Here is a 24,631-nt window from a genome sequence, read left to right on the forward strand (position 1 = left end):
TTCCTCTTTTCTTTGTTTTCATGTTTACCAAGCAACCATCTGATTACAAGCTTCATAAGCACTTTGGTATAAGGAAAAGGGTGCTCCAGATAGCAATGTAAATATTTCCAATCACTGCACAGGTATGTCCTCTATTATGAAGTAATAAAATTGGCATACAAATGGTTGCTTTATTTTTTTTTTTAACTTTCAATGACTGACTCCCCCAGTGCCTATGGAATAAAGCCACAAAAGAATCTTTACAAGCTGGACTCTGAGTTCTTTACAGTATCATCTGCTCCCACAAAACTCTAGCCCTTCAGTCGCATCCAACTACTCCTGTTCCTCGAACCGTTCATCCCTTCATGCCTTTGCACGTGTTATTTATTCCCTCTGCCTTCTCCCCTCCTTACCGCCCTCCATCAGTCTAAATACTATTCATCCCTAAAGGCTCTCTCAAGTGTCACCACTTTTGTCAAATCTCCCAGTGAACCCCAAGTAGGGTATTCATCCCTCCTCTTACTTCCATAGTACTTTATCCACACCTCTGTTCTAGCATTTATCATGTTTTGCATATATCTTTCCCGTGCTAGATTGAATAACCAAGGGCAGGATCCAGATCTCATTCATAATTCTGGCATCTCCAGTGGCTAACGCTGTGTTATCTCTAACAGGTATATAACAATTGTTGGTTGGAGGACTGGAAGAATGAAGAACCTACCCTGACGCTGTTGGGGTGCTGCCCACTCTGAAAGGTTAGGATCCAGAGTTATTACCTAATACCTCCTGTTTGCTGGCCAGTCAGGCTCTGAAAGACGCTTTGGGATATTTAGGAAATAAAACAGAGTGTTTACGTCCATGCTAAATCATCTAATCCTGCCAAAACCATGCTCATGACCAGCATACAGGAAAATGGTTGCCAAGCACAATTCTGGAAAACCAGTGCTTGAAAACCATCCTTAATACAGCTGCAATACGTACTGCTCTATTTCCTTCACAATGCAAATGCATCACTTCCCTTCTCATCTTTGCCCCTTCCAGGGCAGTTTACGCAGCTGAAAACTTTAGCTCTCCTTCAGAATACAAAAATCCTACTTCATTTGTAGAAATGAGGTGACTACAAATTAATAGCAGCAGAAAGAGAGATCCAAGTAATTTAGTGGCCAAACAGTGAGTGTCTAGGACCCCATCATCATCAATATCTCTTTCCCCAAGTCTCTCCAAATCTAATTCCTGGCTTTAACCTCACAAACTACCTCCCCAGCTCACTCTATTGATTCCAGCTTAGGCAAACAGTTCTCCAATAAGGTAGTAAGGGGATTTCTAAATCTGGAAAATGCAGAAATTCCACACAGCAAAGTAACAAAGGCCAGGGTGCTAATCCACCCTGACTTCCCAGTGAGAACGGTGCAGTGGGGGGAAGAGAGATTCTTCCACACCGATCATAAAGCAGACCGCACAACAGACTCACACAGCTCAAGTCAATTTACTCTGGCCAACCTTTTTTGACTCATTCTTCCCCTCAAGAGAGAGATCTGTGTCTGGGAAGACCACATTCCTATACACCTGATCAAAGTCCTTCAGAGGAAGGCCAAACTGAGAGAGACAGCTAAAAGGACTGGACACAGGAGCCTCTCCTGGAATACGCTCTGCTTCCCCCTTCTTTCCTAGTTTCATATGGCAGCAATTCAACTTCCTTTCAGCTGGAGGCCACCAGCAATATGATTCATTGAGGTACTTGGATTTCTTCACCTATTTTTGTTTTAATTCTGCTGGTTTTTAAAGCTGTAACAGCCGAGACAGGCTCAGAGGGTCCTCCCTCTGAAGAACGCAGAGTTGCTCAAAAGCCTGCAAAGGAAACTTAATGAAACCATCCACTTAGCAGTATTTTTTTTCAATGAAGTTCAGCAGCACAATCTAACCTCTTTGTGCTCTGAAATGAACCACATTTCTTAAAAGAAAGACCACAGGGGGGTGACAGAAAACTTGCTGCAGGCAGGAAAACCTGGACAGCTTACAGGAGCTAATGCAGAAGAGAACAAGTAGAACTCCCAAGCAGGTCCATTTCAGCATTTTACCTTTCTCTCTCTCTCTCCCTCCCTCCCTCCCTCCCTCTCTCTCTCTCTGCTGCATTCCCAAGCAGAACTCTAAAGGCATGAGGGAAAAAAAAAAAAAACGTTTTACAGCTTCTTCATTAGTTTCCCTTCACTGAGTAGCTGCCGTAAGCAAGTATGCTGGACTCGGTCAGAAGGGCTGAAGTTTCCTCTCCTTCAGATGAAAAGAAACTAAAGGCCCAGTCACAAGGGCCCCAGCTGAATAAAATAGGAGAAAGTGCTGCCTATGTAGTTTCTGGGAAAATCTCCATGTCTGTGGAAAGCACAACTGCCACACAAAGCAAAACCCCAGAACTGGATGTTAAAGATCAAAGCAGGGGCCTCCTAAGGCCACGCATCCCTGGCTTCCACTAAGGGGCACCTACAGCAGTTAGGGAAATGCGGTCCACCGAGACTCTGGGCCTGTCAAAACTTTCTCTGCAGATACCCGGGCTTTGGATAAGGCATTAACTTGCAGAAGTGCTTAGCAAAAGAGCTTCCAGGGGCGGAAATCCGAGATCCAAGACAAATCTTTGGGGGGGGCGGGGAGGGGGGAGCATAGACCCCTGCCTCGATCAGGCTGGAAGCCCAGGGGCTGGGGGTGGGAGGAGGCCTCGCCACCAAAACTGCACATTCACCGACCCCGGCCGACGCTCGACCGCTGCCCCCCCGACCCCCAAGTCACCAAGGTGGTTCATAACCTCGGCTGCCACGCGACTGAGCAGAGGCCGAGGGAGACAAAAGGGGACGAGGGACCCTCGGCGGGCACGCGGAGGTCCGAGCCTCTCCAGGAACGGGAGGCTTCTCCCGCCCCAGCTCCTCCTCCTCTCCTCCCCCTCCCCGCACTCCCCGCCGCGTTAGGTCTCCGAAACAGCGCCCGGCCTCGCCTCCTTCCAGCGGGGGCCAGATAACAGGGCACTAGAATGTAACTAGTGCTGTGAAGGCGCCGTCCCAGGTGGGAGAAGGCTCGGAGGCTCATCTCAACTCTGGAAATGAGCCGGTCCCGGCCCCCGGCGGCTCCGGCCCGGCCCCAGCGCCGGTGGGCGCCACCCCGCCCGCCGCCCCACCTGCCGCGGGCCCCGGCTCCGGCCAGTCCCCGGGCCGCCCGCCCGCCGCCGCCGCACCTTTGTAGCGCTCCAGCACATCCTCGTACGCCTGCACGAACTCCTTCTCCTGGCTGCGGTTGGCCGGCTGCTGACCCGGCACGTAGCCGGCCATGGCCGCCCGCGCCGCGCTCTCCCGGGGCCCCGGCGGGCGCCGCTTGCAGGTCCGCGCGCTGAGGCGACGGCCCCAGCCTCGGCCTTTTGTGCGGCCCGGGACGGCGGCGGCGGCGCCCTGGCTCTCGGCTCTCCGCTCCGCGCCTGCCCTGCCGGCCTGCCGCTCGCTCTCCGCTCCTCAGCCCGCTCGCGCTCCGCCGCCGGTCCCGCTGGCGTTTCCGCCTCCCCACCCCTCGGCTCCGCTCCTCCCTCAGCCCACCCCGCCCGCGGCGGCGGCAGCGGCTCCTCCCGTCAGGAGCGCCAGGCCCGGCCCGCTCCCCGCCCCTTTTCCCGCCGCCTCCGCGGCCCGGCGCGTCCTCGGCCCCGGGGCGGCCCCCCCAGGTCCCCCCCCTCCGCCACCACACACACACCAGGGGCTATGGACCTCCGCGCGGCCGGGCAGGGGAGGGGGCCGAGGTTGGGGGCCGGGAGGCCAGCCCCCGCGGGGGCGTTCCGCCGGAGCCCCGCTGGGTGGGAGGCCCCTGGCGCGTCGGGATGAAAGGCCTGGCCGGCCACAGGGGCCGCGAGAGGCCGAGGCCCACTCCGCGGGGCGGGAGGGCTGCCCCGCTCGGGGCGGACCCACACCCGGAGCCGGGACAAAGGAGGGAGCCCGCTGGCTGGAGAGAAACCGAGCTGGGCCTGTGCGGCGGCTGGAGAAGAACCCAGAGACACTGAACGGAAGGGAGCGAGCCAAAGACCTAGATAGATCGCAGGGCCAGACGCGGTCCGAATGAGGCCGGGGCAAGATCCAGACGGGCTGCCGGGTGAGGCCAAGGGAACACTCAGACCACAAAGAATCCCAGGAACAAAGGGTTTTCCAGAAACGGAAGAAACTGAACTCGAAATGCGAGAGCCTACCCAGCACCATGAAGTAAACCAGGCCCAGAACGAGGAGCCAGAGCCTGAGAAATGACAACTGAGGGAATGAAAACAGGATTCTGACTGCACCGTGGGGTGAATAAGAGGAGAGACAGGAGGACACACATCTATGGGGAAAAGATGCAACAGGATTATTATACTGTGACAGCCTCAGGCACAGAAAGGCTTAGATCAAAAGGGAGAAATGTGGGAACCTGAGACTGAATCAGGACTGCTATGGAACAAAGAAAAGAATTCTGGAGCATAGCTGCTCAGGGAAGAAAAAGGGAAGCCAATTATTCTCTGTCATCAGGGAAAAGGAAAGAGTGAAGAAAGGATGCTGGTAAATATGGGTAGAGATGTACTGGGGACAATTTTGAGAAGGGAGTTCCCAGTATCCTCTGATCCTGCATTCAGTTGTGTATCCTTCAGACCCAATATTCACAGACTGCATTGGGGCCAAGAGCAGTGAACGAGGAACTCAGGTAAATGCAGGTGATTTTTTGCCCACATCTACCCCCATCCAGCCATTATCCTCCCCAGCCTCAACAAGCCTGTTGATTTGGGGGATGGGGGGAGCAGGTGGAAAAGTGGTTGTGGGTTAAAAGCTAGGCTGGCTGATCTCATAGTAACAGCACGCTAGCAAGTAAAAGGAGAATTCATGTGACACTGAGCAGACAAAACTGGGACTCAGGCTTCCACTTCAGTTCCCATTCTGAGATTTTTAAGAGAAGCTTCTCACCCCCAGGGCAAGGCCTGCATCTCTGTACGCTATGAGTAGTGCCAAGTATTTGGTCAATGCTCAGCAAGCACGTTAATAACAAGAAGAGATCATAGGGCTTCCCTGGTGGCGCAGTGGTTAAGAATCCCCCTGCCAATGTAAGGGACACGGGTTCGAGCCCTGGTCCAGGAAGATCCCACATGCCATGGAGCAACTAAGCCCGTGCGCCACAACTACTGAGCGTGCGCTCTAGAGCCCGCAAGCCACAACTACTGAGCCCACGTGCCACAACTACTGAGCCCACGTGCCACAACTACTGAAGCCCGCATACCTAGAGCCCGTGCTCCGCAAGAAGTCACCGCAATGAGAAGCCTGCGCACTACAACAAAGAGTAGTCCCTAAAAAAAAAAAAAAAGAGGAGCCCCTGCTCCCCGCAACTAGAGAACATCCTGCGCACAGCAACAAAGACTCAACGCAGCCAAAAATTTTAAAAAAAAGAGATGATGCTTTTCACTAATAGGTGCATGACGGTTGTTTCCACATCATACCATGATCAGAAATGGGGTGAGCAAGGCATTAATCATATCTTTTTCCATCAAGTTTTGCTGGCCTGCCCAAGTTCTAGGCATAGAGACCATACAGGGAAAGGCCTGAAAGAGGACGGACAGGGAGGATCCTTGGGCAAATGCTCATTTCCTTCCAGTTTAGTCCTGTGTGCTCAAAAAAAGCTAGTTTGCAGTTTGGCATCAGTGGCTAATGAGCTCAGTTTAAGAAAAGGAAGAGAAGAAGCTTGAGGTTTATTCTTTTTAAAATAAATAAGAAGCTCTTAGTAGAAAATGCAGAATGAAGGAGTCGGTGATGGCATAAGCACATTTTTCGTAAACAGCAGAGAATACAGAAATGCTAACTCTGAGGATCTTGACTGTATCAGTGCTGAGTCATCTGCATTTCCTATATTATTTTATACCAGTGGGGCTACGAAGTCCCAGACACAGGCACACACCTCCACCCTCGCCCCCAAACAGACATTTGCCTCCTCATTTTCATCACAGTAAATAGGAAAGTCCCTCCATCCCTTCCTGGAGCTGCTACATACACCACTTAGCAGGTTCCTCAAGAATTGTGAGTGAGGTTTGCCAAAGGTGAGGAAAGACTAGGGCAGGAAGGGAGTAACAGTCTGTTCTGGGAACCAGGCTTTGTTGAAGGCCTGGGGGCGATTTGGGGGAGAGGGCAAGGGGTTGAGATTACCATTAAGAAGCATGGTAATCAAGGAAGAAAGTTCTGGTTTGGGTTGTGGCTAGAAGGGCTTCTCAGACTCAAGTAGCTTTCTTGACAAGATTTGCATTTAAATGCTTCTAAGAGATTTCGAAGTAATGCATTCTTCTAATGAATGGAAAGGGGGAAGTCCACATGTTTGGCTGATGTTCCTGTTTTATATAGAGAAAATTTTACAAGGATAGAGGAACAAAGCGGCTGCTGGCGGGGGGATGGGAAGAAGGAAGCATAGGAAGGGGAGGTTTTTGGGTTTTTCCAAGCAACAGTCTAAATTTATAGCCAGACCACACAACTGGGACAGCTCTGAGGCTTTCTCCTTTTGGTCTATGATTTTCCTTTGCTCCAATGGTGAGAATGCTGTTGCATTTCTAAAGAGGCTGCAACGGGGGTAAGCTGAAGGAGGCAGGGTGTACTCAGAAGGGCATCTAGTGGGGGGAAGGGGTAGTGCAAGCAAATAAAGCTCTTTTTCTCTGAGTGTCCTCCCCCACTTAAGCCTCACCAGGTGCCTCTCTCCCTGAAGCTCAACTTCTTTCAGCTCCTCCAAGGGGCTCTCTCGCCTCAGGGCCTTCCCACGTGCTTTTCTCCCAGGCCAGAACCCTTCACTGCTCTCCTCTTTGGACCTGGCTCACTCCTACTCAGGCCTCTGCTGAAAATCCCGCAGGGAAGCCTGCCTTCATCCCCCAGATTAGTAGGCCCTCCTGCCTCTACTCCCCTTTGGTAATAGCCAAAGTTATTTGGTTTGTTACAGGTTCAGTGTCTTTCATCCTTACTAAACCCCTGAGGGCTGCGGCTGTTGTGTGTCTTGCTCACCACAGGGTCCTTAGCATTGAGCAAATGACCTGGCACATAGAGGGCACTCATTAAATATTTGTTTTAATTTTTGATTAAATGCATGAACGACTGAACCAGATGATCCTAAAATACTCAGCTGCCCGTAGCTTCTGACTAGCTAGAAGGCTAGCGTCTTTAAGAAGAGACTATGCTTCTCTCACAGCTTCCCTTATCTCTGCCTGGCATTCAAAGTCCTCCATATTTTGACATCTACCTTCCTTTACAGTCTGATCTCCCCTTATACCCTCACATTCAGCATCTTGCCCTGTAATCAAACTCGGAGCCTTTGCCTGGAATGGCCTCCACCCTCAACTCCACCTACTGAACCCCTACCCATCTTGAAAGCTCACCTGAAACGACTTGAAGTTATTTTTAGTCAATCCAGGTAGAAGAGGCTCTTCTCAAAATCCCAACTGCATTTTCTTTCCCCTATTCCTCGGGCAACCACACGCACTGTGCATGTCTGCATCGCTGCCTCCTTAACCTCCTGGTTCATAAATTCTTTGAGGCGCAGGCATCTATTTCACCTTCTTCATCACAGGGCCTAACACAATGCTTTGCACCTAGTGGGTGTTCAGTAAATATTTGCTGAAGGCGTGGATGCCTCGCTGAAGACATACGGAGATGGGGGTGTGAGCTAGATCTGCGATTCAAGACAGTTGAGAGTCCAACATACTGTCCACTCAGTGGCCAAGAGCTGACAGCATTTCATGTGCAGGGAGGAAAGAGGGAAGTGCAAAATCATTTCTCCTGTTACTGCTCCTCTTCCAATCTCTGGAAGGTTTACTCCTAGCACTTCTTCAGCTTGACTCATGTTGCATTATTTTACATGTGTTAATTGATGCTTTATAAATAAATTCTTTGCTAGTAGGGGGTGTGTGTGTGTGTGTGTCTGTGTGTGTGTGTGTTTTCTCTGTTCCTCTTTGAAGGGGTTAGCTGTCTCCTATGCCCTAATAGTAGCTGGAGCCAGATAGCCAGACACTGAAGGGGCTGCCCCAAGCCCTATCCTTTGACCAGCTCTTGGGAGAAAATCTAGTTCTAGGCTCAGAAGACCCGTCTCCAGGTTCAGCCCCACCATCCTTTTAGACACCAGCTTTAGCCAATCCCAGCCAAAGCTCCTTTTCCACCCAGACCCTGGAAACGCTTGCTAAACTTTGCCTCAAGTTCCCAAATCTGCTCTGGGGTAGGAAGGCTTTGCCTACTATCATGCTGCCCTCTTCTGTTCAGAAAGTGAAAAACTGCTAATTTAAGAGGCCGGGATGGTGCCAGCCACCCAGGAAGACAAGATCCCAGCCACCGGGCAGCCCGTCACCCCGTCACCATAGCAACCTTCAAAATGGTTACTCAGCCATCTGGGTTACCATAGCAACTGGCCAAGTCTCTCCACCTCAGCCTCTCCCTGGGCCTTCTCCCCTGGCTTGTCAGAGCCAATGCCAAAGAATCTTCCCTCTTTACTGGGGGAAATGAGCAGAAGCTGGACCCCTGATAGGCAGCTGTCCCAAAGGGGCGTGGAACACCTTGCCCGCCCTCGGCTTCCCGAGGCTCAGTGGAGATAATGGGTGTCAAGGCACTCTGTGAACCCTGAAGTGGCACACAGATGTTAGCTGTCATTAAACCACTGTTCCTTGTAATGGGGAAGGCAGTGGGTTGCCCTAGGCAGAGGTAGTGCCATTCCCAGCTTGGTCCCCTCACTGGCTGGGAGACCTTGAGCAAGTTACCCAACTCTCTGGGTTTCTGTTTCCTCTACTCCAGCACGTCAGCCTCCTAAAGTTATTTTGAGGATTAGGTCAGACATAGCATGTAAGATCCTAAGCACAAAGCCCAGCATTTGGAACATATCAATAGTAGCTGGAAAAGGTACTGGCCCCTCGCCTAGCTCCCAGTCTCTGGGAATATAACTGCTCCATTTTCCCTTTTTAAGGAATCAGGCCAACCTGAGCCCTATTTGCTCAACCGCACCCAACCTCCCTTCCTGCTCTGGGGCAGGGGAGGGCCTCATCCTGTGTGGGGCCTCCCGAGTTCCTACCAAACAGGGCCACGGGCAGTCTGTACCCTTTGGGGAATCGGGAGCTTCCCCAGATTAGGAGTTGTGGCTCGTACGAAGCTCCCTCCAGTTAACACAACATCTCCCCAACCAGTACTCCCTCAGGAACAGTTCACCAGCAACAGGGCAGGCCTGGGGCATAGGCCCCTCCCACAAGAACAAAATTCCTTCCCTCTGAGATTTAAAAGACTTCACTCCTACTGCATCTCAACTTCAGTCTCTCAAGACAGAATCCTCAAAATCTAGGTTAGGGGTACTTTCCTCAAGTACATTGGCAGGGCGCTGATTCAAACCCAGGGTCTGCGGATCTGAAGTGTTTTAGGCAAAACAGACAGACACATTCCTCAGAAACCAAGTTCACTCCCAGAACCAGGTATGCTCCAGCCTAGCTCTGTGTTTCTGGGAGTAGGGCATGAACCTCAAGCTGGAAGGAACGGAGGATCAGACAAGTGACACTGAAACACCCCTGGGCCAGGAGGCAGGATCCCTCCTGATATTTCTGCGAAATGCTTCAGTGGAACTTGACCAGACTTCAGATAGAACTACTGAGCACATAAACTGAAATATTTCCTACTGGGGGAAAGGCAATATAATATCAGAGTTTAAAAGTGTGGGAGGTGCAAGTATGTGATTTCTGGAACTTCCACCTATGTAACTGGGGAGGCAGAATTGGGGTGTGTGTATGAAATAAGACTAGCCATGAATGGATAACTCTTGAATCTGGGTGATGGATGGGGGTTCATTGTATTCTCACTACTTTAGTACACGTTTAAAGTGTTCTGAAGAAAGCTGGGAACTTGGGAGTTAGGCCAACCTGAACCCCAGCAATGAACAATTCCAAAGGGCACATGCCCGTGTTGTGTTTCAGGGGACGCTGTGCACATTCAGCAATGCTGCACCCCAGCTCCACTACTGGCCAAGTGTATGAGCTCAAACAAGCTCCTTAACTTTCCTCTCTGTCAACAGGGAGAATAGCACCTACTTCCCAAGGTTCCATGAGTTTTCAACGATATATGGAAAATGTCTGGCACACATCTCAGACTCAATACACAGGAACTCTTCCAGCTACTATGTACGAGGGGATCCCCGCTGGCATCAGCTCTCAGGAGCTCCTGGACTGAGTCCAGAGTTCAACTCCCCAGACTAACCTCTGGATTCTTTAACTCCTAACTCCCACCAGCTCTTCTCTCTTCATTTCCCTTCCTTCCTTTCTATTGAGGCCAAAGAAAGGAGAGCAAGAATAGCAACAGGGACGTGCCCTCTCTTTTCAGACTGTCCTGGCAAATTCCTATTTCTTTTCCAAGTCCCAGATCAAATGCCATCATTGCTCTAAGCTAGGAGGCAGGGCAGAAGTAGGAAGAAGCCCTTCCCTCTCAGAACGTCCTCACAACTCTGGGCTTACAATGTGCGCAGCTCATGTCACATCCTAGCTGCCTTTACAGGTGGGAGCTGCGTTCTGAAGCCTAGTCTGAGCCTAGCATAAAGCAGTCCTAGGAATATGTGTTAAATGAACATGTGCATGATCAACGAATGAGCAAAGAAATGAATCAATGCAGTCATGAATTAGTGAACAAGTGTATGAGTGAATGAATGATATTAATGAGAAGAGCTAACACGTATCAAGTCTGACTGCATGGCAGGCATGGGCCAGGCCCCTCACTCCCACTATCTCATTTAACCCACTCTGCAAGACCTGGCAGTGGCACTCGTGCTCCCCCATTTTACCCGTGAGAAAGTGTGGCTCAGTGAGGTTAGTAACTTCTCAGGGTCACCCAACTGATGAAGTGATGGAACTGGCACTCCAGCTGACTCCCAAAGCCATTCCCTGGAGTGAATGAATGGAAGATTTAAGAGGGAATGAGAAGGGAAGAGGATGCCTAGAGACACACCCACTGAGGCTCCAGGCAGAATCCTCCCCTTGACCACAAGGCAAAAGCCTGGTACCTTCTGGGGTAGGGGTGGGACACAGCTGAGAACAGAAACTTCAGCCCATAATCACTCTTCAAGCTACAGGGGCTTCCAGACCTTCTCTGCAGCAGCATCCTAAGTCAGGGCGGAGATTCGAGCCAGGGACACCAGTTCTGCTTCTGCAGGAGAGCCAAGGCAGAGCCAGGAAGCTGGCTGGCTTCTACCCGACAGGTGGCAACAGGCAGACCAGGGGCCAAATCACAGCAGGTCCTAGCAACAGCAACTGGCCAGGCTCAGGATAGCACTTTGGTGACGATGGGTTCTTAACACTCACACCCAGGTGTGTTCACAGACCTTTCCCCAGGAGGAGGACTGCTGGAATAAAAGACAAGTGCAGCCCCAGATCCTGCTGCACCGTCAGCGCCTCTGGAGGCATCAAGTCTCTAACCCCACAAATGACAGCTTTCCACAGCCCCCAAATTAACCCGTTCTTCCTCCGCATTCCTAACCTCAGTCCTAGGTTGCTCCAGAACAGAAAGGCGTGAGTCAGACTGACATTCCAAACCTGTCTTTGTGTCACCGGGGAAGTCACTAGAAAAGCATGATGGGAATCCAGTGGCATAAAGACGGCACCTTGCAATGTGACAACCACCTTCCCTGACTAGCTGCGGTCCCACAGGGACCCTGAGCCTCAGAAAAAGGATAGCTTGGCTGTCTTTTCTGCTGCCTGCACAGAATTCTGCCCACGTGGTCATTTTCCATCCCTGCAGCTAATGTGACCCACATTTACTTTCAAAGAGCTGGAGCTGAGCCGGTGGTGTGTGTCTGCAATCCATTCTGCCCCACTTTCAGGGACTCTCTCCTGTTCATCTCTCCTGCTACTGCAACGGAGCTCCAGGACAGGGTCAGGGACTCTGAGGATATTGCCAGGAAGAAGCAGAGAAGCTAGAAAGGAGGAGGAGCCTTGGGCTCAGGAGTAGGGATTCCCAATAGAATTGCTTTTAGTGCTCCATTTTCCACCCCTGCATCCCCTTTTTCCCATAATGGCTTGGCCAGAAACACACACACTCACACTTCCATCTGCTCTCTGACAAAGCCCTGGAGTGAACAAAAGAAAGGGACAGGACTAAGAGGCCTGGGGCCACTTCCTCGCTCGCCTAGGAAACTACTGGCTTCCTGGAGTCCCCACTGCCTCTTCTAGTTGCCCAGGGAAGATACAAAGAATGACACACTAAGTGCAGTAATAGACATGTTAACCCATGTTTGTCTAGTATGTTCTGACTTTCATCCAATGATCATTCGAAGCAGATGTCATTATCTCCCCTTTACAGATAAGGAAACCGAAGCCCTAAGAAGTGAAGTCATTTGCCCAAGTTTTCTGACACCAGATCCACTTGTCTTCACAGTGCCTGGCACATAGCTGGGGCTAAACCCACTTTTTAAACTGAATGAATGAATGAATGAATGAAGAAGCAGAGAGGCGCCTTCTGAGAGCTTCCATCCTGGAGGAGAGACACATGGGCACAGAGGATTAGGCTTCTTCCTCTGACCAGGCACAAGCTCTTAAGGCTATCTCCCCAGGAGTGAGCCCCTGAGTGACTCCAGCACCTGAGCTTAGGCTCTGAAAGCAGGAGCAAACACCAGCATCGGAGCTGCATTTCACAGCCCTCCCTGAGCCTCTAGCTTCTAGAGCCCACGCTTTCAGAGTGAGATCCTGGGGCAACACCATGAAGGATGAGATGGGCCTCCTGACTACAGCATGCTCTCACCAGCGAGATCTGGAGGGGGAAACATACGTGGAAACAATGAACTTTAACATAAGGCCAGCTGAAACAAGGGCTGGGTAGAGATACGATTGCTGTCTGACTGGAGAGATCAGGGAAGGCTTCCTGGAGGAGACCACGTTGAAGCAAATGTTGAGGATGATGACTTCACCAGCACCTGCTGAGAGGTTCCCAAAAACAAATCCTATAGATTTCTACTGGTTCACCGGGAGGCCAGTCCTTAGCCCTGAGTCCCTGTGCTCCCTTCTTTCCCAATACATACAGGAATGTAATTATTCTGTCCCTCCTGTCCTCTTAACTAGACTGAGTTTCATGAAGAAGGGATCACATCTTCAGTCATCCTTAAGTATAAATGCCAAGAACAGGGAGGGTCCTGAATATGTGATGTTAAGATGGTTGAATACCTGATTGATAGGTAGATAAAGAATCCTTCCTGCACCCAGCCCTGCCCAAACAGGGTCCCTTCCTCCAGATACTTTACTGCCATCTGCAGGAAATTTGCCACAATACAAACCTACAATGACAAAAGTATGAATGGTGCCCCCTAGAGTCGTGCAGTGTACAACCATGTGACATGGTCCCGCACTCTTGTTTTTTCCCCCCACTCCTCATAAGCCCCGAGGGATACAGCCTTCTCTCCTCTCCCGTGTTCTATGCTATGGGGCTGTGTTCCTTGCTCAAGTACCCTCCTCAGCTCCCCGCTTCCTATCACCCCGCCACCCCACCAATGAATAAGGATATTTCTATTCAATAACAGAGAGCTAAAGGGCTTCGAAGGGTCAGTTTACTAGATCTTTGTCTCTGCTTTTCTCTATAGGTCAGGATCCTGAGGCATCTCCCAGAAGTGACCAGAATGACTCTCTGGTGAGTCTGGAGACCAAGGCAGCTATTTAGATAGATTGTCTCCTGCAGAAGTTTCCCGCTGGCCTGGCTGCCAGCTATTGCCTAAAGGAATGGAAATCGCAATGTACCCGGAGTTAGAAGATCTGGGTCTACCGGTCCTGTATGACTATAGGCAAGTCCCTTAAACCCTTTGGGCCTCAGATCCTAACACGTGTTCCACCTAACGCACTGTCACTGTGAAATCTCTGTGATCAACAGAAACAAGGTTTTCTCGTTAATGACTATTATTCCACCTCAATGTGGCCGGGCTTAAGGAGTTGAGAACAGGGCTAGCAAGGACGAGAAAAAGAAAAAATGGAGGGAAAGGATAAGGATGGGAAGAATAGGGTTACATCATGCGTGGGGCGCCTAGAACCTGTTCTGACTTTGTAGACTGAGATCTGCAGTTTTCCCGGCCCTGACATGCCTCTCCATCCGACACGTGTGATCAGCAGGGGTCCCCCATCCGGCCTCTCCAGCATAGGGGAGGCCCTGAGACCAGCGCAGGACACTGAATGGGGCCAGGGAAGGGGGCGGTCTGTGTATTTGGTGAGACTGACTCAGACACCCCTGCTTGGCTTCAGAACCCAGGCCCATGGGGAGGAGAAAACTGCACAGGCCACAGCTGGCTTCCAGGATGAGACTGACTTCACTTCCTCCCAGAATGTAAGTTCTAACTTCAGAGAGCTTCAGCGCACATAGGGACTCCCAGACGTGCCCTTCCTGCACCTCACAGGAAGCAATCCCCGAAGAAGGAAGGCTGCCTTTTTAATTACTCTGGTAGAACCCCCATGATGTTCTAAATCACAGGAAGATCTCAGCCAGGCCCTGAAGTAGCGGTCCCGCCTCTTCTCTGCTGCCTCTCTTCTCTCCTGCTAACGAAACACGCCCAACTGCAGCGCACAAGTTATTTTTAACCATGGCAGTCTCCCCGTTTTCAGCCTCACTGGCCCAGCCCCCTTCTCAAGACAGTTATGTGGCAGTGTTAGGACGTAAAGAAGATCGGCCACGGATGCCGGAAACAGGAGAGCAACCCCCCCATCCCTTTGCTCAGTGGACCCAGCAGCGTTCTGAGGGATTGAGCCCCCTTGGGTCCACTCCATTTCTGTTCTAGACTCGGAATGTTAAACAGCAGGCAAATCATCCCTTGGGGTTCTTCAGCGAAGACTGGAAGGGGAATTCATCACAAAGGGATCTATAAGTACAGTCATCCCTCGGTATGTGCGGGGGGATTGGTTCCAGAACCCCAGCAGATAGCAAAATCCACGGATGCTCAAGTCCCTTATATACAAATTGATTAATACAGTTGATCCTCCATATCTGCGGGTTCCACACCTATGGATGCGGAAGGCCCACTGTGTTCATGTGTGATGGAGGATGGGGCTGCAGGGCGTGAGGAAGGGAGAAGGAGGCCTCCACTCTGCTGCCTTCAGGAGAATGAGGGGTTTGTGTGTCCAGAGGCCCCTCAGTGGGGACCCTTCAAGGCTGGAGACAAATAAAGCCCTTCCTGCATCGTAGGGACAGCTCTGAAACTCTATTGACTGCCTGATGCCATAGGCCCAAAGGTCTCGAGAAGGACTAAAGAGTCCTTCCTCAAGGGCTTCCTATTGCCCACAGAAGGGGTTTAAGCTCTCCAGCCTGTCTTCCACGTCTCCTCCCTTGAAGCTCACCCCCTCTCAAATCCTTTCCTGATTACTTGAGCCCACATAGCCCTCTCCCCGCCTAGCTTTCCACTACAGCCCACTGCCTGTTCCTGGATCACAATCGGTCACATGTTGTCCTCTAAGCACTCCTTGCATTCATTCATTCAATACTGGTTGATCTCCAACATGCACAAGGCCCTGTGAAAGGAGCTGGGGGTAAAAACATAAACAAGACACGGTCTGGAATTGCTTACAGTCCTAAGGGAGTGACGGGCACCCCCGTGGGATGACTGCTATGCTGTACCAGGGAACAGAGGAGAGAAAAGTATGAAATGAGAGCGGAGGAGGGAGCTCTGGATACCTCAGCGGGTAATAGGGAGAGGGGAGGCGGCCCTTACAACAGGAGGAGGGGCTCCCGGCACCTCGCAGAGAAGAAAGTTCAGGAATGGAGGCCTGATCCTGCAGGAGGCATGCCTGTGGGAGCTGAGGTACAGCTCAATGTGGCAGGGTGCCTGGAAGTAGGGCTGATTTTGATGGGTGTTCATGCCATAGCCTTTATTCCACAGGGATGAAAAGCCAAAGCAGGTGTGTAAGCAGCTGAGTAACAGGATCAGGTCTGCATTTTTGAACAAAATACTCTGTCAGTCATGTAGAGGAAGTGGGGCAAGACCGGAAGGAAGAGAACTATTAGATGGAGGTTGGAAGGTCCAGGTGAGAGACGACAAAGTGGAGGCAGGCAGGGTGCCTTGTTTGAGGGACACAAAGGAGGTAGCAGGACAGGCCTTGGTGATGGACTGCAAGTGGGCGATGTCACTGAATTCACTACAGGCACTGCTTTGTCTGTCTTTCTGTCTGCACTCTGGCACCAGCACCTGCTGAGATGCTGAACACAACCCACGGAGGCAGCTCTGGATGCCTCTGGTGGAAGCAGCAGAGAGAGCACTTCCCCCTTACAGAGCCAAGAGCCGTGCGAAGAGCTTTACATACATTATCTCATCTAATCCTCCAAACAGCCCTGCACAGGAAGTATGCTCAAGATGAGGAAGGTGAAGCTTAGGCAGGGTGAGAGACTTGCCCACAATCACACGGCTGGTCGGTGGCAGGGCCACAATCCAGCACCTCCCCTCCCTGACTCCAAAGTCTGGCCTTGTGACCACTGCACTGCACTGCTCTGCTGCTTGGCAAGGGGGGAGCAGCCTCAGCCCTTGCCCTGCAGAAAGGGTAAACATGGACCACATTTTTAGAAGGCAATGTGCGTGAAACTGCCTTCTCCAAGGACTTTATTCCAAGGAAATAACTCAGTGGAAGTCAAATATTGTTATTCATAAAGATGTTCGCTGCAGCATTGTCCATTGTGGCAAAAAAAAAAAAAAGTGAAAAATGAGTAGGATTTTTTAAATCATGAAATATTACACAGCCTTTAAAAATGGTAACTATAAAGCCTAAGATGTAACATGGAAAATCTTCGATGTAGGAGTTGTTAAGTGAAAAAAGTCAGATCCAGAATGGTACATGAGCCATGAAGGCGACTACACGGAAAATATAACTGCATGTGGACAAAGACAGGGAAGAAGATAAAAAAAGGAAAACGGGGCTGGCTTTAGCACACAGGCATTAGAAGTGGCAGACTTTCCTCTTTCAAATTTTTCTTTAATGTCTTTTCATCATCTTTCCAGCAGTAATAATACCAAATTGGACTCCAGCTGTCAGAGAGCCCGGGGAGGGCCCCTCCACACCCCCACCCCCATCCAGCACACCCTTGGTCTCCAGCTCACTCGGGGTCTCCTTACCAGCGACTCTGACCACAGCACGCTCCGCAGGATCCAGCACCGAGTCCTGGCTTTTCCGCTTTTTCTGTTCATGCAGTGGCAGGTTCCAGGGTAAGGTGTCCCCTGGGGGACAGGGAGACAGGCTCCCTGACCGCTCACTCCTGTAAGACCGCTCGCTCCGACATGACCGCTCACTCCGGCATGACCGCTCACTGAGCGTTTCTTCATCTGAGGAAGACATGGCCCAGGCAGGGGCTGCAGCAGAAGGGCCTAGGGCCCAGGGAGAAGTGATCTGTAGGGGAGAGGAGTGCATGTGAACAAACCGAAGGGGTCACAAAAGGAATGCTGGTACTTGGGAAGCGGAGGTTCTAGTCCTGGTTCTGCCACTGACTTGATTTCTTTACCTCTCTGAACCTCAGTTTCCTTATCTGGAAAATGGGGATAATTATACTACATGACAAAACTAACTCATGGGGTTTGGGGGAAATCACGTGAAGTAATATATGTGAAGGTGCCTATAAATCTTAAAACACTATGTAAAAGTTAGCTCCTGTTAGGGACTTCCCTGGCAGTCCAGTGGTTAAGACTCCACGCTTCCACTGCAGGGGGCACGGGTTCGATCCCTGGTCGGGGAACTAAGATCCCACATGCCGCGAGCCTCCCCACCCCCACCAAAAAAGTTAGCTATTAGTAACCACTATTTTTGTTACTTAGTACTTGTGGAGGATTAAGCTTTCAAGTCTTACAGATAGATATGGATTCAAATTCTACCCCAACATTTACTAGCTGTGTGACCCTGGGGAAGCCATTTAACCTCTTTGAGCCTCAGCATCCTCATCTATAAAATGGGAATGTAATAGCACCTACCTCACAGGGTTGTTTGCAAGGAATATATGAGATCATGCAGGTAAAGTGCTTAACAGAGCCCGGTGTCCAATAAGCACTCAACAAACAGCATCTATTATTACATTCCTGTTCTACTTACCTCCTGGGAATGTTATAAGGATAAAATGGGCAACAGATGGGAAGTATTTTCAAAAAGCTAAAGCACAATCTCAGTGGTAGGCATGCAATAAAGCATGAGTTAGAATAGACAGAAATTCTTGATTTCTCCTGTACTGTCTCTGGCAAAAGACAGAGATTAGAAAAAGCACTAAACTTGAAGTAAGGCAGACCTGGGTATAGCTTCCGGTTTGGCCACTAAAAATTGGTGTGATCTGGGGCAAGTCATTTCACTTCTCGGAGATTCAGTTTCCCCATCTGCAAAATGGGGTAATATTTCAACTTCTAAGTTGACGTTTTAAGAACACAGCAAAATGCAAATGTAAAACACTGGCTGGTGCCATGTGCGGCACAAAACAGGCATTAGATAAAATGTTCATTTGCCTATTCTATTCCAGGGGCTGCTGTGGAAGTAAGTGGCATAGCGTGGGGGTGGGCGAGGTGGTACAGAAAGTCCATTTTTCTGGTCAGTTTAGCCAATGGAGGGATCTGAGTGGAAATACAACCACTCTGGGGCCAGCTGGGCTCCACCAGCCAGACTGGGCGGCCTTCCCTCGGCCAGGTCAAGCTCACTGCCCGGAACCACGTCTGCTGCACACGGGCCACCACCCCAACAGCCTCGTCAGAGCCCACCGATGGCGCATGCCCGCAGCTACCAGCCTCCCTGCAAGCCCCAAATCCAGCCCAAGTAACCAACTCTCACTTTGGCTCCAGGGTCCAGGGAGGGCAGGAGACTATCGCCTTTCCCTTATGGGGAATACCTGCACACAGGGCTGTGTGAAGACAGTGAGGTGGCCTAAATGGTCAGACACCATGGGTCTCTGGGCACAGCCCCTCCTGGATTCTGGGAATCTCAGCCTGGAGGCAGCAAGAGTCAGAAACACCTCCTGGGTCACTGGCATATCTCTATCATAGGCACAGAGTGAGGAGAGATAACAAAAGAAACATCCAACGGTGCAGAAGGCTTCTAAGCAGCCTCCAGCAGGCAGAACAGCACTGCCAGGGCACCTCCTGTGCCAGCAGCATTTGGGCCTTCTTCCCGTGCAAGATCAAGAAGGAATCCAGCCCCAGAAGGCAGAAAGGAAAGGACCCAGGTCCTGGCACAGCTTTGCCTTTTATCCTAGCATGTAACCCCCATTACCTTCTGGTGCCTGCCTCCCACATCGTATAGCCTAGTCAGGTGCATGAATGAATGCCCCCATCGCAGGGAAATTCAGCCCGGGCTTCCACCCCTACCCTCAGCCCGGGGCAGGAAAACGCCTCTCCTCTCAGACCACCTGCTCCCTCCCCGAGACGCCCATTTTACTACAAAGGCCCGCTCAGCCAAGGCCTCCTGCCTGTGAACCCGTCCCTCCTCGGCTCGACCCGGGTCAGTCTCCGGACCCTCACAAACACCTGTTCGACCTCGGGGCTGCCGCCCCACCCCTCGGTCACCTGAGCCACTCCATCAATTCCCGATTTACTGGAGCGCGTGCCCACGCCCCCAACCCGTTCCGAAGGTCGCAGGCCAGGCCGGCGACGGGCACCTCACCTGGAGCTCTCCGGTGGCGGGCCTCCCTCCCTCTCGCCCCTAGTCCCATTCCCCACGGTAGGAGAGGGGCGCGCCAGGAGCCAGGGGCGACGCGGGTGGGTCCGCGTGCCCGCTGCGCGCGGCTGACAAAGAGCGGGGCCGCGCCATGCGGACGCGCGACCAGGGAGCCAGCAGGCGCCTGGGCCAGCTGCCGAGACCTAGGACAGTGAAGCCACCCTCCCCGCCCGCCCCTGCCCGCCCCCGCAGGTCTCTCGCCCGGCCCGGGAGGGCTCGGTGTCCCATTTTCCCGGAGAACACGCCTCCCTTTGGCCCGGGCAGCGCCCGCCGAGGGAAACCCCGGGTCCGCGCGCTCGGCGCTGCCCGCCGCCGGGACTGCAGGTGCGAGGCCCGGACGGCCGCGATGCCCGTGCCGGTCAACCCGCCCTCCCGCTGCGGCCCGCTACTCGGGCTCGGGCGCGGCCGCCCCGCGAGATCAGGCACCGCGCCCCGGCCGCCGCCGCGCACCCCGTGCAGCCGGGCGGGGAGCCTGCCGCCAGCCCCGCGCCCCGTGCCTTACCCTGGGAGCCGGAGCGGCGGAGGACCTGCGGCAGCGGCAGCGAAGGCGGCGGCGGCTGGGCGCGCCCCGGGCAGAAGCGCAGCGGAGGGGAGCGCCACGGAGCCGAGGGGAGCGGCTCCCACAATGGCCGAGCTCGCGGCGCCGAGCCCCCCGCCCCCCGCGCCCTAGAGGCGGCGGCTGAAGCGGAGCCGGCGCAGCCGCCCAACCCGCTCCCCCACCCCCGGCGCTGACGCCGCCCCCGCCCCCCGATGCGCGCTCCCCGCCCTGCACCCCACCCGCGGCAGCTTCCTCGAGCCCGCAAGCCCTCGGCACTGACCCCGTGTCCTCCCTCAGGGTCCTTCCCCCCTTGACTCCTCCCTTGCGGCCGCCCGCGTCCCCGGGGCCAACTCACACACCCACGTTCCCCGCCTTCGGCTCCGGCGCCCTCTCTGTGCCGGCCCCGCGGCCGCTCGCTGACCCGGGCCTGGCTCACGCGGCCCGCCCCCTTGGAGCGCCTCACCCCAGGTCCCCGGGTCGCTCTCCCAGGCTGCGGGGCTGTCTCTCAGCCCGGACCCGGTTCTCGAACAGCCCGTTCCCCTGCCTGCCCCCCTTTTGCCTGCTTCCCCTAAACCCATATTCCGTCCCTACTCCTGGGGCTCCAGCTCCCCCTCCAAGAGCGCCCTGCGGGTCCACTTACACGCCGGGCTTCGGGAACTGAATGTAGGAGGGACCAGAAGGAGGCCCCGTCTTCCCCGCGGGGTAAAGGGCAGAGGGGAACCAGGCCCCAGGAAGAAACTCAGACTCTGGTTTAGACAGCAGTAGCCCCATTCAGAGCCTTGGAGGAGAATTCATCCACTGAGAAAACATTTATTAAGCTCCTTCTGTATGCTTTGCCTAGTGATACAGTAAATAAGAGCCAAGAAAGAGTGCCTTCAATGCTCTCCTAGTACAGATCCATGTACATGTCCAGAGAAGGAAGGGTATTTGTCTAAAGTCACTTCACTAGTAGCCTGCACAGCAACAGCTACCATTTGGGCGTGCCTCCTGGGGACCGTGCAAGGTGCTTCACCTGGGTCATGCCACACCTAATCCTCACCATGCTATTCATTCATTCATTCAACAAATATGTACCCTGTGCCAGGCCCTGTGCCCGGCGCTAAGGATACAGTGATGAGCAAGATGCATATGGTCCCTGCCCGCTGGCTCCACTGGGTTAGCAATAAAGATGGACAATTAGCTGTAAATCATAGTGCATCCCATGAGGCAGTGTTAAGATCAATACTTCAGTTTCTGGATGTGGAAACAGATTAGATGATTTATCAGTCATCTGGGAAGAAAGGAGCCAATCCAAGACTGGAGCCTGTGTCTTCACACCCCACGTCCTGTGTTCTTTTTCACTGTAACTATTGGGGAAATGTGGGTTGGTCCAAATTACTGAGGCCCTTGACCTTCAAGCTAAGAAGTTTGGTCTAGGGACTTCCTTGATGGTCCAGTGGTAAAGAATCCACCTGCCAGTGCAGGGGATGTGGGTTCCATCTCTGGTTGGGGAACTAAGATCCCACATGCCACCGGGCAAACCCCCCTGCCACAACTACTGAGCCCGCACACCTCAACTGTAGAGAAGCCCACGGGCTGCAGCTAACACCCGACACAGCCAGAAATAAATAAACAAAATATTTCTTTAAAAACCGATACTTAAAAAAAAAAGAAATTTGGTCTAAATTATATAGTTATGAGCAGCCAAGGAAGGTGGAAAGCAGAAGAGTGAAATAAACCAAGGACAGGCTCAAGATAAGCATGGATGGTTATGCTGGGGGACTACTGCAATAGTCCCAGCAAAAGGTAAGGAAGCTCTGATCCCAGGTAGGGACAGTGGGGATGGGAAGGGATGATTTCCACTCACTGAAACCTTCTAGATTTCTGTTTGCACGCATTCTCCCCCATTAAATAAGGGAAAGGAACTATCACTTTCTAAAATCCTACTAAGAACTAGACGATGCCCTGGGTATTTTTGTATATATTATCTTGTTAAATCCTCCCCATAACCTTGAACAGTAGGTACCTTTATTATCCTTATTTTACAAATGAGGAAATAGAGACTTTGAGAGGTTATGTGACTTAACTAAAGCCCACAAAGCAAACTAGTGTTGAGGCTTGCCAGGCCTGCCTCCAAACCTCATACTCTAACCATCAGTCTCCACTGTCTGAAGCCAAAGCAAGGAACCCAAGTCCTTTGACTCTGTCAAGTGTTCTTTTCCTTGGACCACAGGTACCGCTTAGACTTCCAGAGAAAGGTCAGGAGTCCACAGTTGTAACCTGAACGGTACCTGGGCCGGTAGTGCAGGTCCCTGTGTGGGATATCTCTCCACAGAAACCTGCAGAGGCCTCAGCCCAGGAGAATTCTTCAGCCTGATTCTAAAGTTCCTTTATGCCTTGAGGCAAAAAGCTGAAGAGGCAATAAAGGAATCACTCTCAACTTAGAAATGAGTGCAAAAACCCTTCCCTGGTGAGACGGGAACATGGGTGCTGAGGGGGAAGACCAGCTGAAAGCATAGCCAGAGTGTGGGGAGCCTGGGGATGAAGCTGAGTCTCCACAGGTGCCGGGATCTGTGGGCAGGACCTTGGGCCAGCTGAGGGGAGCTCATGGGGGAGGGCTGTCAAGTCCCCTAGGACACCTGCAGTCCCAGCCTCTCTGACTAGAGAACATCGAAAGGTTTTCCTTCTCTCCAACCTCAGTGTCCTTCCCAAATCTGACCACCAATCCTATCCTGAATTATTCATGCTGTGGGCTGTGAGAAGGTGGAGCTTCCGGAAGCTTCTGGACTTAGGACATTCAGTTGTGTCTCCCTGGGGCTCCAGCTCCAGCAGTGCTACCCTGGGGTTGAGTTGCTGGTGAGACATGCCAAGCTTTCTGCAGCTGGCAGCTGGCCAGGAACGTTGGGCTACTGGGCTTCGATTCATTTCAGCAGTTTTTTATTGAGGAATACTACGTGCTGGGGACAGTTTTGAGTTCTGTTGGGAACACAGATGTGAATCCGATCAGGTCTTTGTCCTTGAGGATTCACAGGGTGATAGCGGGGGCAGGCATTTAAAAATCATTGCCTTCTATGGGACTTCCCTGGCAGTCCAGTGGTTAAGACTCGGAGCTCACAATGCAGGGGGCACGGGTTTGATCCCTGGTTGGGGAATCTAAGATCCTGCATCGTGCATGCCACACAGTGCAGCCTTAAAAAAAGAATTATTCCCTTCTGAAATGTCCTCTGGGCCTGATAAGTGTACACCTCTACTGTCCCTTATTTCACGAACTGGAGGTCTCTGCCGATTTCCTCCAGAAGTTAGTGGCCTTGGAACTAGGGAACCTCACACCCTGTACACCTGAGCAGAGTTCTCTCCTCAGAGGGTTGCCAGAACAACTTTTTATCCTATTTGGAGTCCTGAACTAGGTTCCCAGACTGCTGCTGGGGCCACCAGCTTTCCAGACACATCAGAAGAATGACACTCACTCTCCATTCAGCAAACACTAATTAAGCATCGACTCAGGGCCAAGCACTAAGCTTTGTGCTGATTCACTTTTAAAACGAACCAGAAGAACACGGCCCCTGTCCTTGTGTTGCTCACAGCCTAGGTGGGAGATAGACAAGCAAAAGGGCAATTATACTTTTACTGATTCATGCTGAGATGGGGAAAGCACAGGATACCCTGGAAGGGATCGCAGAGAAGGGACGCTTTCTAGAAGCTTGAGGCCAGGTATTTTTAACAGGCATTTCATCCTTGTCCTTCTAGGTTCTTGTTCCAGTGGAAAAGTTCAGTCATCCAGCTTCATGCAAAAGCTTGCTCTTCAACAGTGGCTACTCCTTCCACTGTTGGCCTCTATCCCCACCTGCTCCTCTGGACCCTCTGGAATTAGACAGGTGTCTGACTGAAGGTGAAGATGAAACGTGAGCATGGGTAGAGGCTGGAGCCCTGTGAAGTTCAAGTATCCACATAGAGGAAGTAGCACAAAATCCCCAAACTGGGTGGGACCTTACAGATTTCTAAGCTCTGCCTAGAATGTTTTCCTTCCATCTTTCTCTGATTGATTCCCCCCCATCCATATGCTGATGACATCCAGACTTATGTCCCATCTGTAGCTCCAGCTCTCATCTCTCTCCTCCTAGCTCCAGAGTCACATCCAACTGCCTCCTTGACATCCCCATCACTACCTGGATGTCTCACAGGCATCTCAAACTCAAAATGTCCCACATAGAACTCTTGGTATCTGCCCCCTACCACCTACAAAACTGTTTCTCTCCCAGTCTTGGCCATCTCAGAAAATGGCTCCACTACCTGCCCATTTACTCAAGTCAAAGATCTAGTAGTTACTCTATTTTTTAAAAAATATTTATTTATTTATTTGGTTGTACCGGGTCTTAGTTGCAGCACACGGGCTCCTTAGTTGCAGTGGGTGAGCTCCTTAGTTGTGGCATGCGAACTCTTAGTTGCAACATGCATGTGGGATCTAGTTCCCTGACCAGGGCTGG

General features: G+C 52.1%; 1 protein-coding gene across 1 annotated transcript in view; it reads right to left on the reverse strand.

Annotated features, from left to right (window-relative positions):
* The window catches only part of MACF1 (microtubule actin crosslinking factor 1), a gene marked incomplete at its 5' end in the record, with an annotated part of 341,117 nt that extends 323,833 nt beyond the window's left edge, over nucleotides 1-17,284 (reverse strand). The window contains one exon of the mRNA XM_082674679.1: nucleotides 17,065-17,284. Coding sequence (XP_082530805.1) covers nucleotides 17,065-17,284 — 220 coding nt within the window. The remainder of the gene's footprint in view (nucleotides 1-17,064) is intronic.
* Nucleotides 17,285-24,631: the final 7,347 nt, after the last annotated feature.

The sequence above is a fragment of the Grampus griseus genome (genome assembly GCF_964374135.1).
Source record: "Grampus griseus genome assembly, chromosome: 1".
NCBI lineage: Eukaryota > Metazoa > Chordata > Mammalia > Artiodactyla > Delphinidae > Grampus > Grampus griseus.